The sequence below is a fragment of the Accipiter gentilis genome, chromosome 18 (assembly GCF_929443795.1).
Source record: "Accipiter gentilis chromosome 18, bAccGen1.1, whole genome shotgun sequence".
NCBI lineage: Eukaryota > Metazoa > Chordata > Aves > Accipitriformes > Accipitridae > Astur > Astur gentilis.
In genome coordinates this window covers 28,513,712-28,530,412 of record NC_064897.1, presented here as the reverse complement: position 1 = coordinate 28,530,412, position 16,701 = coordinate 28,513,712, and the positions used below count along the sequence as shown (strand labels likewise).

Sequence of the window (16,701 nt, the reverse complement as noted above, 5' to 3'; positions counted from 1 at the left end):
AAGGCCTGTAAATACCTTTGGAACTTTAGAAAAACACAGTAGCAGATACTGCAAGCAATCAATAATACATGGAGCTTGTAAATCAGTAGGGACGTTAGCAAACCAATGAAACCTGTGCACAGAAATGAAGGGAAAGGCTTCCATCTCTTAAATGTTCATCTGTTTGAGGGAAGATATAGCCTGGTGAGTAGGACTCTGGCTTGTGAGTTGAAAATATGGGCATAGCTGTGAGCTTTGCCAACAGTTTGTGGTATGCCCTTGGACACATCACCTCTCCACCAACACTGTAAACAGATCTATTAACAGGTCTCCTAAGCAAACGATTTCAAGAACAAGCCTTGCACCATTCTTGCTAAAACCAGCAGTGTAAACCAGGAAGATATCCATGCTTTCTCATCCACTTGGAGCATTTCTCTCAGATCCCTAAAGAGCTATTCTTAGAAAACATCGGAGAAAAGGAAGGTAAATATTCCTGACTTGTCATTAAACCTAAAACTCTCAGAATTACCATGATCCATGGGAACATTTCATGGTTTTGACTCTACTCTTTCACTAAACTACCTCTGGAGGGCTAACCCTGTCAAAGAGCATGGAGAAGAATTACGTTACATCAAGATTTATGTGCACAGCCAAAGCTGAACCAGATCTCTGGGAATGAAAAGCAAAGAGCTGTAAATGTCAGGACTAGAAACTAGGGCAAGATAGTGGCTGACTGGCAGTAACCATCTTAAGTATTTGGTTCTTCTTAACGTTCTTGTATCATCAAGCTTCTTATCATGACTTTCATAGGTTAATTGTGCATGGCACAAACATTTTTTCCTAACTACTTCACATACATTGCTTTGCAGTTATATCACGTCCTCTAGTTCTCCGACTACACGAGAAAATAGGGAAAGGCCAGTTGTGCCTTCTTTATACCATTTATTGTTGTATACCCTCCTCATGCCCCCTTTTCTTTGTCTTGAAAGGTGATCCTAATTATTTCAGCTTCACGGTGTGAGACAATCAATCCTTCAGTGAGCACTGTTACAGCCTCCGTCATGATTCACGTCTGTAATGTCCTTTTGAGATACAATAAGCAGGAGTGAGGACAGCGTTGCAGGTGAAAGTGCACTATTTATAACAATACTATAATGGTAGAACTATGATCCCCGGTCCTGCTCGTTAGGCATGGCATCATTCCTCTATTTCCTCGACAACCCTGCCCCAGTTAACCGAAGTTTTCATTACAGGCATTTCAGCCATTTGCAATTTCTTTTCCCAGCTTTGTTATTTATTAAATCAAGAGATGACACGCTTCTCCAAGAGAAGCATGCTGGCCGGCCGTTTGCAGGTTTCGCCCAGCAGAAAGGGGCAGCTTAAACCTCCCAGTTCAGTCACACTTTGGTCAGTGATGCCAACATGGCGCCCGGCCTCCCCGCTCCCTCACGGCAGGGCGCCCACCCAGGCCCATCCCAAGGGATTAGAGGTGGGTGAGTGCTGGGAAGGCTCGTCCCGGGGCTGGGGCAGGCAGGGAGAAGGGGGCGGACAGGTCTGTGCCCCCGCCGCCCTCGCCTCAGGGCCGCCCTCGCCTCAGGGCCGCCCTCGCCTCAGGGCCGCCCTCGCCGCCCTCTCAGGGCCTAGGGGGGCCCCGCTCGCCGCCCCCCTCCCCGGCACCAGCCAGGCCTTCGCCGCGCCGTTGACACAGCGCCTTTTGGGAAAAGATCCGCCTTATACAACAATAAAAATATCGGCCCGATACGAGCTAAACGCCGCCCTCCCCCCCACACACACACGCTAAGGCCACAAGTGCGTCGCGGGCCCTTTAAGGGCGAGCACCCGCCCCTCCCCGCCCCCGCCTTCCCAGGGGAACGCCCCGCCCCGCCCCCGCCCCTCCACGATGACATCATCCCCGCCTTCCGATTGGCTGCCCGCCCCGTCAGGCACGCGGTGCCCGCCCCGCCCCCGCCCCCCCTCCCCCCAGGCCCGTTAGCTTCCCCAGGTGCTCGCGGCCCATTGGCCAACCCCGGTGGCGCTCACCCGCGCCTCTCTGCTCCGATTGGCCGGAGCCCGGCGCGTGTCGCCGAAGCAGGGAGGCGCGGGGCGGGCGCTTCCGCGGTTGTGAGGCGCCGGTCGGCGGTGGCGAGGCCGGGGGTTGCGGCGCTCGGGGGAGGCGCGGAGCTCGGCGGACGGGCGGGCGGCGGCGGCTCCGCCAGGGACAGGCGGGGTCGGAGCGAGATGGAACCGTGACCAGGTGGGTACGGATCGCCGGCTCTAGCCGGCAGCCGCCAAGCGACCTCCGCCTCCAGGGGCAGAGAAAGGCGGGGGTGGGCGCCCGGGCCCGCCGGCGGGGACCCGCCCCGGCGCGGGTCTCGCGCCGCCGCCCGGACTTCTCCTCAGGGGCGGCCGTTGGTGTGTGTGGGAGGGTGGGGGGGGGGGAGAGGCGGCAGCGCGTGCCCCCTGACACTCCCCCCCACCTTCCCGGTCCGGTCCCGGTCGTCGTCCCCTCACCGACGGTCGCGGGTGGGAGGCCGGTGCCCGGTACGGCTGGACAGCTCCGCTCCGCTCCTCGGGGCCTCCCCTCACCGGGGCACGGCCGCTGCCTCCAGCCGAGGGCCGGCTTCGCCCCCTCGGAAACCCCCGCGCTCGTTTCCCCTCGGTCCCTGGGATCGCTTCTTGCCCCGCTCCGGCCTCTCCCCGCCTCCCCGCGCTCCGAGGGGGGCTCGGTTCCCCTCTCTTGTCCCGAACGCCTGGCGTTTAGTGGGTCGGCGGTGGTTTTTTTCGGTGCTCTCCCACCGGTTTTTGTAGGCCCGGTGGCGGTGGCAGTAGTTTAGAGGGGGTTTGTGCAGCAGCAACCTTCTGCCCTCCCCACCGCGCCATGCACGCGCCGGGCTGTATCAGGCGGGGTTGATTTTCCCCACTGAAAAGATGCCTGCCCGTGCTATGCCAAGATGCATATTTAAGGTGACATCCATGTGTCCCAGACGCCTGTCCAGTGGGGACCAGATCTCCCTCCCCATAACCGTAAAATCTTGTGTTGGAGAGGACTGTAATTTCGCATATCCCCACGATCAAGGATGAAAACTCTGACCATTTGCCATGTGTGTAAGTGGAAATACCCTCCCGAGACCTCTATGATCGGCATCCAGGTACCCTTATACTGCATCACGCAAACCGTGTGCTAACACGGTTCTGTGTGGTTCTGTTTTACAAGGTGAACCTTGAGTGGGCTGAGTAAGGGGTTTCAGGTTTGCTGCTGCTTATAGCGCTTCCTTTCTTGTACCGTGTTTGTCCAGACAGTGTCAGGGGCTCTGCCATGAAACTGCATCTTATTCTACCGTCAATACAAAAATACGTTTTGAAGGCATTAAAAATGTTTGTGCTTAAGTCTGTAGCTTCTTTGCTGGATCGTGAAAACCAAAATTCTTGATAGGATTTGAAGACACAGCTCTGAATGTTTGGAAAATATAAAATGTAGTTATTCTGGGCTGAATGTGTGTATCCCAACATTTCCAGCATGGGCATTGAGAAAATTCAGTATGCAATTCTGTCTTTATTTTAAATTTGTATTTGACATCAGGGCTAGTTAGCCAAGGCATAGCTAACTTAGTGAAAGTGTGTTTTCTAATTGTGCATTGGTTTCACTTTCAGGTAAATATACAAACAAACTTTCGGCACTGATTTCAAAGTATATCTTGCTGCTTGCACAAAACCTATCAGTAGGCTCTTGTAAAGACACTGTTAAAATCAATACTGTAGAACTGCTAGAAGTGTAATGCCTTTAGGTCTTCATAAGTATTTCCAAAAATACTTCAATCATTACTGAACATGAAATGAGAGGGACACCCATTTGTTCCCATTTGCTGCAGTGATTAAATGAGTGATCTAATAGTTGTGATTAAATAGAATCTAATAATAGATTTTAAAATAAGTGTATGATCTGAAGCTGACTGTGAACTCCTTTTCTGTTCTTTAGATTCGTGCTTTCTGCTGAAGGGAGAAAGAGACTCACGGCTGAAAGCAAATGCCATAAGCTTTTCACAAGTATGCAAATTTGCCCTTAATTAACAGATACTAGCTTACTGAGCCCTTGTCAGTCCTTCCTCAGTTATAATTTAGATACCAAATGTGATTTCAGGAAAAGAGTGAAATACTGCTAGTTATAGTTTCTTGGCCATCATATTGTTCTGTACAAAATGTAAGTAGTGCTGTGTTTGCTGGTTCCAACAGTTGCGGAAGCAGCTTTAATTTCTATTTAACTAAGGCCATCTACTCTAACATCATGCAGAAGACCCCCAAATCTTCAAGCAACAAGCAGATCATGAAATAAAATGCAAAGAGAGGGAGTACACAAGATATTTTGACATAGGGCTAAGAGAATATGGGGTTTTTCCAAAAGCAGTCTTAAAATTTTCCTCCCCTTGAATATGAAATGATAGGAAGCTCTTTGGTTTGGGAAGGAGTGCTTTCTTGTGACTCTTTTTGTAAGTCTGGCTTCTGCTGGCATGGTAAAGCAGCAGTGCTTTTCACAGACCCTTTCATCATTGAACCTTCAGGTGAAGTGTACATTCAGGCAATCAAAATACCCCTTAATATAATAATAATAATAATTCCTACTGGATTTCCTTCACTGTTGAGCCATGATTACATTACTGTGTGGTATTTGGTGGGGGGAAGGGGCAGCTGTACTAGATATAGAGGAGGATCAGAGCAAAAAGGGTGGTGGGAGGTGTCTCCATATATGCTTTTTACCTCAAAGGTGCATTTTATACCAATTCCAAGAGTCTTTTGTCTTTACTCTCTATACTTAGCTGTCCTTCCTGTGTTGTAGATCATATAAGTGGACTGTCTCAATGTCTGTTTACTGATAACTCAGTATTATGATTAAGATCCCTTTTGAAGAGTACAGTTGATTTCCTCTGTGTAAAAAGATGTAACAATTAGTAAATCTTATTATAGTTACACAATGCTCTTCCTTTAAAGATTATTTTTTTTTTTTTTTTTTTATCAACTGTGTCCTGAGGGTCAGTGTCTTTTCCTGAGAAACTGTTGAAGAGGAAGCAGAAAAAGCAACTGTTCAGCAGTCTGAAACCGTCAAACACCTACTCTGGGAAAGCCAAATCTAATTATTTCCTGCTGGACACATTGCTGAACTGAGACTGAAAACAGAGGATGTGGTTACACAGACGTTTCTTTTAGTGGTGGGGCTGTCTTAAACAGCTCATATTCCCATCTGCCTCTTTTTTTTTTTTTTCTTTTTTTTTTTTCATTCCCTCCCCACCGTGTGCTGTCACCTCAGTAGTGATGGTATGTCTGTGGGGCTGTGTGCTAAGCCAGGTTAGAGACCTGATTTTTAATCTGTGCATGTTCTATTCCTCTCTCCCTCAGCCCCCAAAATAAAAGATAGGGGAGGGCCAAAGGAATGCATAGCTAGAGTGGAGGGGAGGGAGTGCAAAAGCAGGTTAGTAAGAGCTACAGCTAAAGGGAACGTTTTTGGAACCGTAGTTTAAAATTGTTCCTGTGATTCTTCTTTTATGCGTGTGCTTCAAATAGATGAAATGGATGAGTTTCTGTGAATTCAGAAAGTCATTCTTTTGTCAAGTACTCTGTTCAGTCCTTCAGGGACATAATGTGTGTGGTTAATGTGTATATTTTACCTTCCCTCCTTTGAGTGCTTTATGGAGTGCAAACACTGTTAAGTGGCTTCTTCAAGGGAAATGAATGGCATTGGGGTGAGGACAGTTTACATTACCAGACTTAGGTATGCCATAGTGGTCAGTCAATGCCTTGAGATTTTTAAATGCAGGTTGTCCTTGTGGAGGGCAAATGGTGCATGCAGCTTGTACAGGAATCTGCCATCAGTCTGATACTATGTTTTCAGATGTTAAGAAACAATGCCGGTAACAGTATCTCACTTTCTTTGATCCTTTTCTATTTCTGATATGAGACGCTTATTTTCCACACAGATAAATTTTAGGGTTTGTCACTGAGCAAGGTACTGTAATTGTTTAAATTAGATTGGTTTGTATTTCAGAAATTGCAGTAATGAATTTAGTTTGCGTGGCATTCCTTTCCTCTTCCCTCCCCCATTTTCTTGTGTGTGTGCAGCATCATTATTCTTGTGTGAAGAAATATTTTGGATTTAGGCACACAGCCATATTGATAACATCTCTGTAAGAAGTTGAAATTTAACACAGAGTCATAAGTCTTTTTAAATCTTGAAAGCTGAAGGCTGAGCTTTTAATTGGGGATTTTCTTTTGCACCTTAACCTCATGCCATCCATCTGCTTTTGCTCTCCTACTACAGACTAGCATGTTGACTACTTCTACTTATCCTTCTTAATTAACTTGTGCTCTCTATTTCAGCTTGTTTTGGCCCTGCTGATCCAGAAAAGCAGGGTTTTTGTGGAGCACAGCAGAAGAAGCGTGGTAGCTGCTGCTGCATGCGCCAGCACATTATTTGTTAATAGTTGATCATTGGGGGCTGCCTCTGTGGCACGGAAATAAAAATTTTCCCCTGGACAAGGTCAGGAGCTGCTGCTGCTGTTGCCTCTGCTTGCCATGGGTGCATATTGAAGTGTGTATGTACCACAATGCAGGAGCCTCTGACATAAAGCAATGCAGAACATTCCCTATTTTGCCATCTTCCAGTGAGGTAAATAAATGCACTGACTACACATCATCTTCAGATTACCTTGATGTTAGGAGAACAAGAGAGTGAAATGATACATCTAGTTTTGTGAGATTAATTTTGTTTTGGGACAGGAGTCTACCTCACAGATTGTTTCAACCTCAAATTAATGCTTCCTGTAATATATGGCAATTACAACTAGTTCTAGCCACACTAGGGAGGGGGTGCATATATACTGTGGTTCCTTGAGTTCTGCCCTTTCAGTGGTTTAGTAGAGGCACTGAGGATATGTCTTCACTGCACGATTGATCCATATGGTCAACACCCTTTTTAGGCTTACTCACATGAGATCATCCTTTACACACAGCCATACCCATGTTATGATGAACTCATTCTTTGTGCAACTGTGTATATGTGTGAAGGTACAGCTCTGAGCAAAGATGAGACAGGATTCACTTTCTGTCAATTACGGGGAAAGTTTTCCTCCTCCAGGAAGAAACTTTTGGAAAAGCATTGAAGACTCTACTTGAATGATTTTTTTGGTTTAAATTATTATTTTTGCCCTCCCTTCTGATTTTTATAGCAATATAAGGAGTTTCCTAACAGAATGTGCTTACAGTCTGCATTGTAACTTAATTTCTATTCCATTGTGTAAGATGGGCCCAAATCTGGGTGAGGGGTTTCTCTGAGTGATCGGCAGGGCCAAGTTAATGTTAGGCCTAATATAGCTGTGTCTCTAAATTCACTCTCATGTGTCCTGTCAGGCATGCTTTACAGGAACAGATCACTTGGAGTCTGAATCTTTCCAAAGCCTCCATCTGAGAAGTAGTATGGCTGTTAGAAAGATGGGATATGAATTCTGCATTGCCGTGTTTAGATCAGACTTGTGAATCATGTCAGTGAGTTTCTGTGTTGTTCAGACGTGCTCAAACTCCAAGTCACCAGTGAAGGCAATAAGCCATAGTAGTCACTGGAATAGCAGCCATTTGGCCTGAACATGTAAACACTGACATATAAACATTTCCATTGGATGGAGAAGTTTATCAGCAAGATGAGACTTCTGCATTTCTTAGAGATGACACCATTTTTTCTTCAGAAAATCTGGGACAGTAGTTTTTTGCCTGCATTGACCGTAGAGCGGGAGGAAAAAGGAGTGTTGGAGGAATGTTTTGATTGTGCTATAAGCAAAGAATAACAAAAGCAGTTTAACTGTGGAATTTTGCCAGAAAATGTTTCAGTTATCAGATTAATCTTTGCTCACTCACTGCAGTGTAGAAGGAGCAGTAAAGAGCTTGTCTTTCATTACAGTTGTAAGGCTGTTCTGCTAAATTTTTGTGAAGTCTGACTTGTTATTTTGAAGGCGGTGTGTGTCTGTGTTTTCTGTTGTTCCGTCTTCAAGCTGGATTGAAATTCCATGGGATGACTGAATGAGGCTGATAGAAATTCATTGTACCTGCAGCATCTCTTAGCTTAATGGCGTACATATTAGAAAAAAGAGTTGATGACTGTCCATGCCCATTCCAAGCCAGTTTATCTCCTACTTGGGGTTCAGGTGACTAAGCAGTAAATCGCAGGATGCAATACTTTAACCACCTGGGATTGAGCGGGAACTTCCTTGACAAATAGGACAGAAAGTTTTAAAAATTGGCCTTCTATTGGCCAGAGTATCTGGAATAAAACTTTAGTTCTTAGTAGAGAAAGACAGAAATATATGCTGTCCTGGAGGATGAGCTATATGTGGGAGAACAAGGACCTGTGGTCACCTGAAAAGGCAAATGGAAGTGCTGGAAACTCAGGAGCGGTAAATAAACTGAGGCAAGGAAGTTATTGAAATAATTTGTCCTGTTTTCTGAGTGTGTGTTTGCATGTACTCATACACATGCACGGATGTTATTTTCTGAAGAATAGTGCTAAGTTTTTGCAAAGATGCCAAAAATCACCAAGTATATGTGTGTACTTACATATATATTTAATCTTCATGCATACCTTCAGAAGTAAGATTTCAAGGTCTTCCATATTGTGCCAGGTGAGATGTCTGTCCAGCCTTGTGTCTTGTGTTGGCCAGTTGCTGGTAATGAGTGCCTTGGAAGGGATGTAGAACTGGGGTATACGCAGAGGTTCTTCACCCTTCTGCTGCACCCTGCCAGCTGATTAGGGATAGCCTGGTATATTCTTCAGACCTGGAATATTCAGCAGTTTGAAGTTCTTCAGAGAAAAACATGCTGGAGAAAATACAAAGATTTTTTTGACTGGTTATATGGTCCCACTTCTGTAAAAGACTGGCAGATGCCCTGTACCAGGTAGTAGGACAGGCAGACCAAGAAAAGGCCCAGTGTTGGAGCTGTCTTGACTCGAATGAGTTTCAGAAGAACATGGATCTTAAGTGCTGGAAATTAAATGCAGCAGTATGATGATTGTCCAGCTTTATCAGTGCTGTTGCAATCTTAAGTTCGAAGAGAATATCCAGTGAACCAAGATTACTGGAGAGCAGGGATTGGCCAGCAGAAATCTTCAAATGAAATGCATCTCTAAATTCTTCAGACTTTCATGTGTGAAAAGTGGTTTCAGAGGTATCTGTGCCTCAAATAAATGCCCCAACAAACACCAAAATAAAAAAAAATCCCACTCAAAACCAAATGATGCCAAAAGCTTGAACTGGAGTAAAGATGTAATATATGGATAAATTTCACTCATTTATAATTTGTGATTTAAAAACCCAACACCATCACAAGCAAACATTCCATATCTAAATTTTGATGTTATGTGCTTAATGCTGTCAGAAGAACGCTCCAGAAAAATTATTTTATCAGATTATATAAGGCACTTTGTTCATCAGATTGCAATATCAAACTCTTAACAGTGGTTGATTGTGTACTATCTTTGTGGAAGACTTTCCTTGACTTCTTGAGGCCTTTTTGCCTTGCCTTTTAGGAAATCTAGGATCCGCAATTGTGTGAAAAGTACATTGTAAGTATATACTTGGTTATCTAGCCTTGCATGATTATCATATTTTAATTACAGTTGTGTCAGTTTGGCTGCTTTATTAAAGAAAAAATAATTACTTGTTATGGCTTCTCACATTAAATTAATGGTTTAAGTGGTTATAAGTAATTCTAAATATTGACTTGGTGACAAATACTGTAAGAGGTGGCAGAATGACTTCTTGATTCTGTGGTAGAGCCATGATTAATGTGTGCTGACACATTTTATTCAAAGAAATATTGAAACATTCTCTGAAAGGGATTGTAAGGGAAGCTTCTGAAGTGCTAGTGTCCTTCCTTTTTTTATTTGTATCAGTATTGTAAATCCCTTCTCCTGCAAATAGTTAATTGAGGAGAGTTGACCAAGTAGATGTGGAATTCATTAACTGTAGCTGCTTCTAAACAGCTTCTTTCTTTTATTTGTTGAGGATCAGGGAAGTCTTTCAAATTTTGGGATATGCTGATTATCCAAGCATCTAGCTGCGGTCATTCTTTCTTCAGGAGAGACTAATCAGTCTAATTAGTCTTATTCCTTCTGATGTTAAAGCAGTAGACAGCTCATTCTATTTTTTTTTTTCACTCCAGCTGTGTTAATGCTTGTGTCCTAAGTCCATCCAGTCTGAAGTTTGTATTTGAGTGGTGCCTGTTTTGTTTTTTTTTTTTTAATTTTCTCTTATTGACAGAATATCATGGCATCTCAACTGCAGTTCCATGCTTCTGGTGTCTAGGAAGCCCTAAAGTCTGAAAAGCTCAGAAGAGAAAATGGAATCGAAACTTTGTATTAAAACCTTCATATGACGTTTTGTACTTTTTTTTTCTTTAAATATGGCTAAGGAAGTAGGAGTGAAAGTATGGCAACTACAAATCAACTTCTGACCCTTTTTATTGCTGTTTGAGGCAATAGTCTTCCAGAGCCTCCAAAGTGGTTATTTTCTAGTCAAGTGCTGCTGTGCATGCCTGTTAAAACTGTATTGCCAGAGAAAAGTAGTGTGTTACTTCAGTACATTTATGAGCTTTTAAGGCGTGCATGGTTCCCTCCTCCCCCCCTCCAAAATGGGATTCCCATTGCAGTCTTGGCAAATCTCTGAAATGTACTTCTTTACCTTTCCTTGGTTTTGTTTGGATGGATAACATGGTGTAACAAACTAGTCATAACAGTCTCCAACTTCTACTATCCATTGTTTAAGAATGATTTCAGTACAAGAACAGGAAGATTGAGTGTATCATTTGGTGAATATTCTGGCTTAGTAAATCTCAAACAATGCATTCTTCTGAACTGACAAACCAATAGTCCTAAAGTAAAAGTTCTGCTCTGCAAGTAGCATGGGTATGTGTATACAAGTGTGGCAGTCTTTATGGTATTTCAGTCCAAATTCTGGTGTGTGTGCCAAATGAATTAAAGATTATATGAAAAAAGAATCCTAGATAAAGGACTTTACTCTTAAAGAAGAAAATGGGCTGTGTTTTGGTTTTTTTTTTTTTAAGTTCTCTTAGTATTTGTGTCCTGTTTTCCCTTTCAGTGACTGGGGAGAGAGCTGCTGGCATGGAAGTGAGCTGGGTTTGTCCGTGGGAACTGTGAGTAAGGTATGTATTGTGTTCTTTTTGCTGTCTTTAGTCTGCACCTTTTCTTCTTATGTGCTGAATTGAAAATTGCTTGTGGTCACTAAATGTGAGGGATAGTAGTGTGTTAGAGTTGGAATATTTTGAATTTGTACTAGCATCAGGTGTGACAGCTGTCCAGCAAGGACTTTATAGTGTAAGAGTATAAATGGTACATTTGTCCACTTTTCACTGCTGCCTAGCAATTAGTTAGACTTGTCACAAGTTAGCTGGTAATATGTTGCAAACTTTTTTTCAGCGTTACTGGTACTTGGCTCGCTAGACTGATTTATTCGGGTATATAAAAGCAGCCAATTGTGTCTATACACTAAAATTGTAATGTCTATAAAACTGTAACTGAGCTTACCATGATACAGTAGCACTCAAAAGAGATGATGATACATTCAGACATTATCTGTGGTCCCAGGCTGAGTCTTACAGTAAGGAATAGAAAATGTTTTAATCTATTCTAGCACCAGAACAAAAGTCTTGGTTTAGATGTCCTTCATGTGCTGGCTGTTAGTATTGTTGCTTCAAAGAAAGAAGTAGTGAAGGTTGAATTTGGTATCCTTTGAATTGGCAAAGAACAGCAGCAGTACTGATTCCCACCCCCCCACCCCCCCCCGCCATGTTCTTTACCCACATTCATTAGATTTACATGTTAGGGAGCACCTCTTGAGTACATACTACTTCTTTTAAAGAAACTGATTACCTTAGATAGGACAGTAATATTTATATATGCTTCTCTACGAATCACTGAAGAAAATTCTTACCCGTTTTTTCATAGTGGGGAAATCCAAGGGTGGAAAGTCAGCTTTTTTAGGGGAAAAAGGGAACAGAAGATCTGGTAACTCAGTCTCAATTGCTGGACTTTCCCCTTAGATGAATGTCATGCTGGGTAGCTGCATTAGGAGATGCCAATAAATTCAAAGAAATTTGGATTCCACACCTAGTGTCCATTGATGGGGAGGAGAGGCAAAGTCATTGGTTTAATTTCTGTAGGCAGTTTGATACTGTCATGACTAAAGAATGTGACTGGGGTCAGAAAACTTCCTGCAGACTCTGTTTCAGGCTTTGGTTTCACGCTGTACCTAACATGAGGTAACTGCAAGCTGTCACTTTTCAGTAGGCCCTGCTCCTCTGTTTTTGGGGTTTTTTTTTAATGAGATCTAATGAACCAGTGGTTGCAGGGTTCAGCTTGCTTGCACAATGGGAAAACAAGCATGTTTCAAGGTGTAGCTTTCCATCAGAACAGCAAGCTGAATTGACTTGCTCTGTGACTGCAGAGCCACTAGATTTGAAGGAGAGAAGGTGCGAATTTCAAACTGAGGTGAGGCGATACAATATGGACCTATATGCTCTGTCACAGCCCATGATCAGAGTGAGTGAGATAAAATGTAAAACTACTTCCTGACACACACAAAAGTAAGTTGCCAAAAAACCTTGCCATAAACTCCTTCAGATTCTTAAGTTCTGCAGTTTTGCCTGCCACTTTGTGCTGACATGAATGCTTGTGCTGGGAACTGAACTGACTAAAATCTAACTACTTTACCTTTGTTTTATTTCCTTTGTTTCCTTCTTAAAATTTATTTTCTTTTATTTTAGTCTAGATTGGTTCCCTGAGCTATCTTTCCTTCCTTGCCCAAGTCCCCACTTTGTTTTGCCCTAGGTCATCCAGTTCTTGTCCCAAAGTTCAAATCTTCTGCGTTTGAAAGCGTATTGTTTCTTGTGCAGACTTATTTCCACTCTCCTCTTGTCCAATGACTTTCTCATCCCAATCTGCCCTAAATCCACATTCAACATGAGTTCCTTCATACTTTCTCAGCCACTTAGTTTTCCTGCCATGGATTCCCAAGTCAAAGCTCACATCTGGCTGCAGATCAGCATTCCCTTTTCTAGTTTGCTGCAGCCTCCCTGTTTCCATTGGTTGTTGGCATCTGTTGCCACATGCCTTTGCTTCATCTGCTTGCCCCTATGGGGCGGGGGGGGAATTCTTGCCACCGACATGAAGGAAACTTTAAAAAATGCATCAGACAGCAATTGCAAGAAGTCAGTCAGAAGGTGGTGGAAAACAGGCGATCCTGTTCTAAACACTAGTTCATCATGCATTTCTTTGGCACCAGTGCAGGCTTAAACAGCTTGCTCCCTTTCACAGCTCCCTCTGTTTTGCTGGCATAGCTGTTTTTGTGGCCATGGTGAGCCACTCTGGGGAACAGATCCTCCTGGAAAGAAGTTTTTTTTCTAGATTATTTTTCATCTGGTCCAGTACATGTTGTCTCTGTAAGATTTATGCTAGTTTCACAATGAGGAAGGTATGAGAGTGGGAATGTGTAGCAGACTGCTTAAGTTGGCACCGCTGCTAGATGTTTAAGTGTGCTCTTTGACATTACAGTTAAGTTGATCTTTCAGTGAGCTGCTGTTGCAGAGGTGGTCAAACCTCTATGCAGCTGTGCACTCGTGCTTCTTCCTTTGCATCAGAGCTAGTGATTGTGCAGCCACAGGGCACGTCCAGCTAGCTGACTGATCCTGTAGAAAATGGTTTCTAATCTTTTGCAGAGTTAATCGTCTGCTAGTTCAGCTGACCTGAGTCACCCCATGGGTGCACACTCATTAGATCAGACAAAAGGGAAGCAGCAGGAACCAACAGCCCAGTAGCAGAAGGCTGGATTCCTCTTTTAATTATGATGTTGAGCTATATCATGACCGAGGCCTAAAATACACAAGTGTACCCATTGACACGTGAGACCTGAACATTGTGCCTTTTTTTCTCTTTCGTTCTTTGAACTTCAGTAGAAATTGTTATTTCTTCATTAGCTATCATCTTTAGTCTCACAAACTAGATGATTAATTCAGCACACCGAGAGGTATGATAGAATTATGTGTCTATAAACTGCTTCACCAGTTTAAGGCTCAACGTCCTCTGAAATTAGAAGGCTGTCTTCCTCATTCATGCTTTGAGCTTAAATAGGAACTTCAGAAATCGGTGGGGAGTTCGTTCTTTTTGAGCAAGGATTGTTTATTATAAACATCATTGTGATTCTCAAAACTAACTTTGGTATTATCAGTTCTTCTGTGTACCCAGAGTTCCATGAGCTTGAAAGCCACAAAGTTCCTCCAAATACATATTGAATCATGAAAAATATTTCTTAAAAAACATCTGGAATGCCAAACTACATTTCTCAGCCTGCTATTTGTGGTTTTAAGAAATGGATGTTTAATGATGATTTTTCAAGATCTCTTAAAGATTTTCTATCACTGCTGGACTGAGTGAAACAAATGCTAGTGTCTTATGAAGGAAGTACTTAGGGCTTGAGAAATATGGTTCCTGATGAGTGGTTGTTAAAACCATGTGCAAGGCTGTGTTTGTCTACAGCAGAAATTATATGGTTGATTGCTTTACGCTAGATGTGTTCTTTGCATCTTTCCCCCCTCAAGTCCTAACATCTCTACGCAGCTGTTCATGCCTTCTGTGTGATAACATTTCTTGCCATTTTCTTGCTGGCCCGAGCAGGTTTTTTGACTCTTGTACTGATAGATTTGTGGGAGGTGGTAGTGGAGAGACTTCTGGTGATGATTCAAAGATGTCCTCTGTTACTCTAATCTTACTGGCACAGTATACATACAGATTCAGATTCTTTATTTAGCTCTGATAAAGTTGTGCTCATCCATGCTTTACCAGCATCTTTGTTCACGTGTTGCAATCTTTGCATTTTTAATAGCAGCTTTGTAGGGTAGTGGCTTGTGGTCATGGTAAGATGGACAGTTTACACCTTAAAATAACTCGTTCTAATCCAGAAAGAATTTGGCTACTTTTTGACTGCTTTTGTCCCCCCCCCCCCCCCCCCCCCCCAATTACTGTGAAAGTGAAGGAAGGTGATGACTGGTTCATTTTGCAGAAAGCAAATTCATGTGGAATATGTGTGTTAAAATAAAATTCCATAATCTAAGAAGGTCTCTCTTTAGTGGTCTGCATAGTTTGGTTTCTTAACTTAAGGTGGTTCCTCAAGAACAAGCTATTACATAGTCAGGGTACAGTCTTTGTGATGCTTGCCTTCTTGCTTGCTGTATTGTATATACTTTATGGGCAGTGCCATTAGCTTAACTTGAGAAGTAATTCTGCCAACAGTTTTGTGCCTGGGTTAAGCTGACTGACAGGAAACGGATTTTTTTTTTTTTTTTTTTTTTAGTACAACCTTGGAGGTCTTCCTGTTGGTGACTTTTTCTGATCTCTAAAGATAAAGGGAATATTTCTCACTCTGATTGTTATAGCTTCTCAAGCTAATGTGATGCTTTGGTTTCCATCTGCTGCAAACTTCACTTCTCCTGGGTTATTCTTTTTATTTGTGATGACCTGGGGGGTATAGATGCCTTTGGGCGTGTCACGGCATTCTGTTCCTCTCTTCTCACTCATTTCAAAGATTCATCCGCTTAAAGCCACTTTGCCCCAAGATTCCCTCTTCTCTTGGCTGGATGATCTCAGCTGGCATAATCATTTAACAGAAGGCTGCTCTTAAGTTTAAAATAAAAAAACCTGTCTTCTCAAAATAGCCTGGCTGCACACACATGCTGTTGCTGTTAGGTGCTGGAGGTTGCTTAGCAATTCTTAAATTGGTAGGAAATTGCTATTACCCTGGCAACTCAGCCCCAAAATGCAAACAAGGGAAAGCTGTTTCTAGAGGTGCCCTTGCTTGATTTGGGAATTGTGCGCTTCCCCTCTCACCCCCGCCTCCCTGATTTTTAGTTACTTATTTTTTAATTCCTTTTGTTCCATATTTTTTTTTTCTGGTTATTGAGGTTTCATGTTGGGGAAGGTGGTACTGTTCTTTGGTTCATTTAAATAACTGACTGTCAAGATCTTGATTATGCCACGAGTATGTGAGTTTTGCCAAAATTGAGAGAAGTCTAGTGCATGAAGACCTAGTTCATGTGTCCATATCAACATGAATGTTGGATAGATTAAACTGTATAACACCTTAAGGTGACACTGCTACCAAAAATAGCCACCCTGATTTCTTTTTTATTTTCTTGTGCCTCATTCTCCCTCATGCTAGCCCAAGTTTTTTGTGTGGCTGGGTGGCAAGCCGGATCAGGAACTGATACAGATTAGAATTAGTAGTTTGTGTGTGCATGGCCAGGTCAAATTTAACACAGATCAGTTCCTTGATCTGGTTCAGCCTGTGCTGGCCCACAGGAGGTGAGGAATGAGCAGGCTGGACTGTTCCTTTTGTTGGCAATGCCAGTTTAGTGTCTAACCAGAGGATGTGGTCTTATGATACAGCTAAGTTGATCTAAGCTAGCTCTTGCCAAAAGGGGCGGTCTTGGATGCATGCCTTTGTTGCTTCCCTGTGCCAACATTGGTGCTTGTCTGGCCTTATGATGGGATGATTAATGGCGCTAAAATGGCAGGAAACTAATCCTAATCCCTTCTCCCCCTCCCAGTTTTCTTTTCACTTAGCTCCGTGAACTAGTTTACTGTGGGTCAGACAGGTTTCAGTACTGCACGTGTCTGGC

At 43.2% G+C, this 16,701-nt stretch overlaps 1 protein-coding gene across 1 annotated transcript in view; it reads left to right on the top strand.

Annotated features, from left to right (window-relative positions):
- Positions 1 to 1,401: 1,401 nt before the first annotated feature.
- The window catches only part of MRTFA (myocardin related transcription factor A), a 100,318-nt gene continuing 85,018 nt past the window's right edge, over positions 1,402 to 16,701 (top strand). The window contains exons 1-3 of the mRNA XM_049822328.1: positions 1,402 to 1,472; positions 2,072 to 2,233; positions 11,112 to 11,175. Of these exons, the coding sequence (XP_049678285.1) occupies positions 1,402 to 1,472; positions 2,072 to 2,233; positions 11,112 to 11,175 (297 nt within the window). The remainder of the gene's footprint in view (positions 1,473 to 2,071; positions 2,234 to 11,111; positions 11,176 to 16,701) is intronic.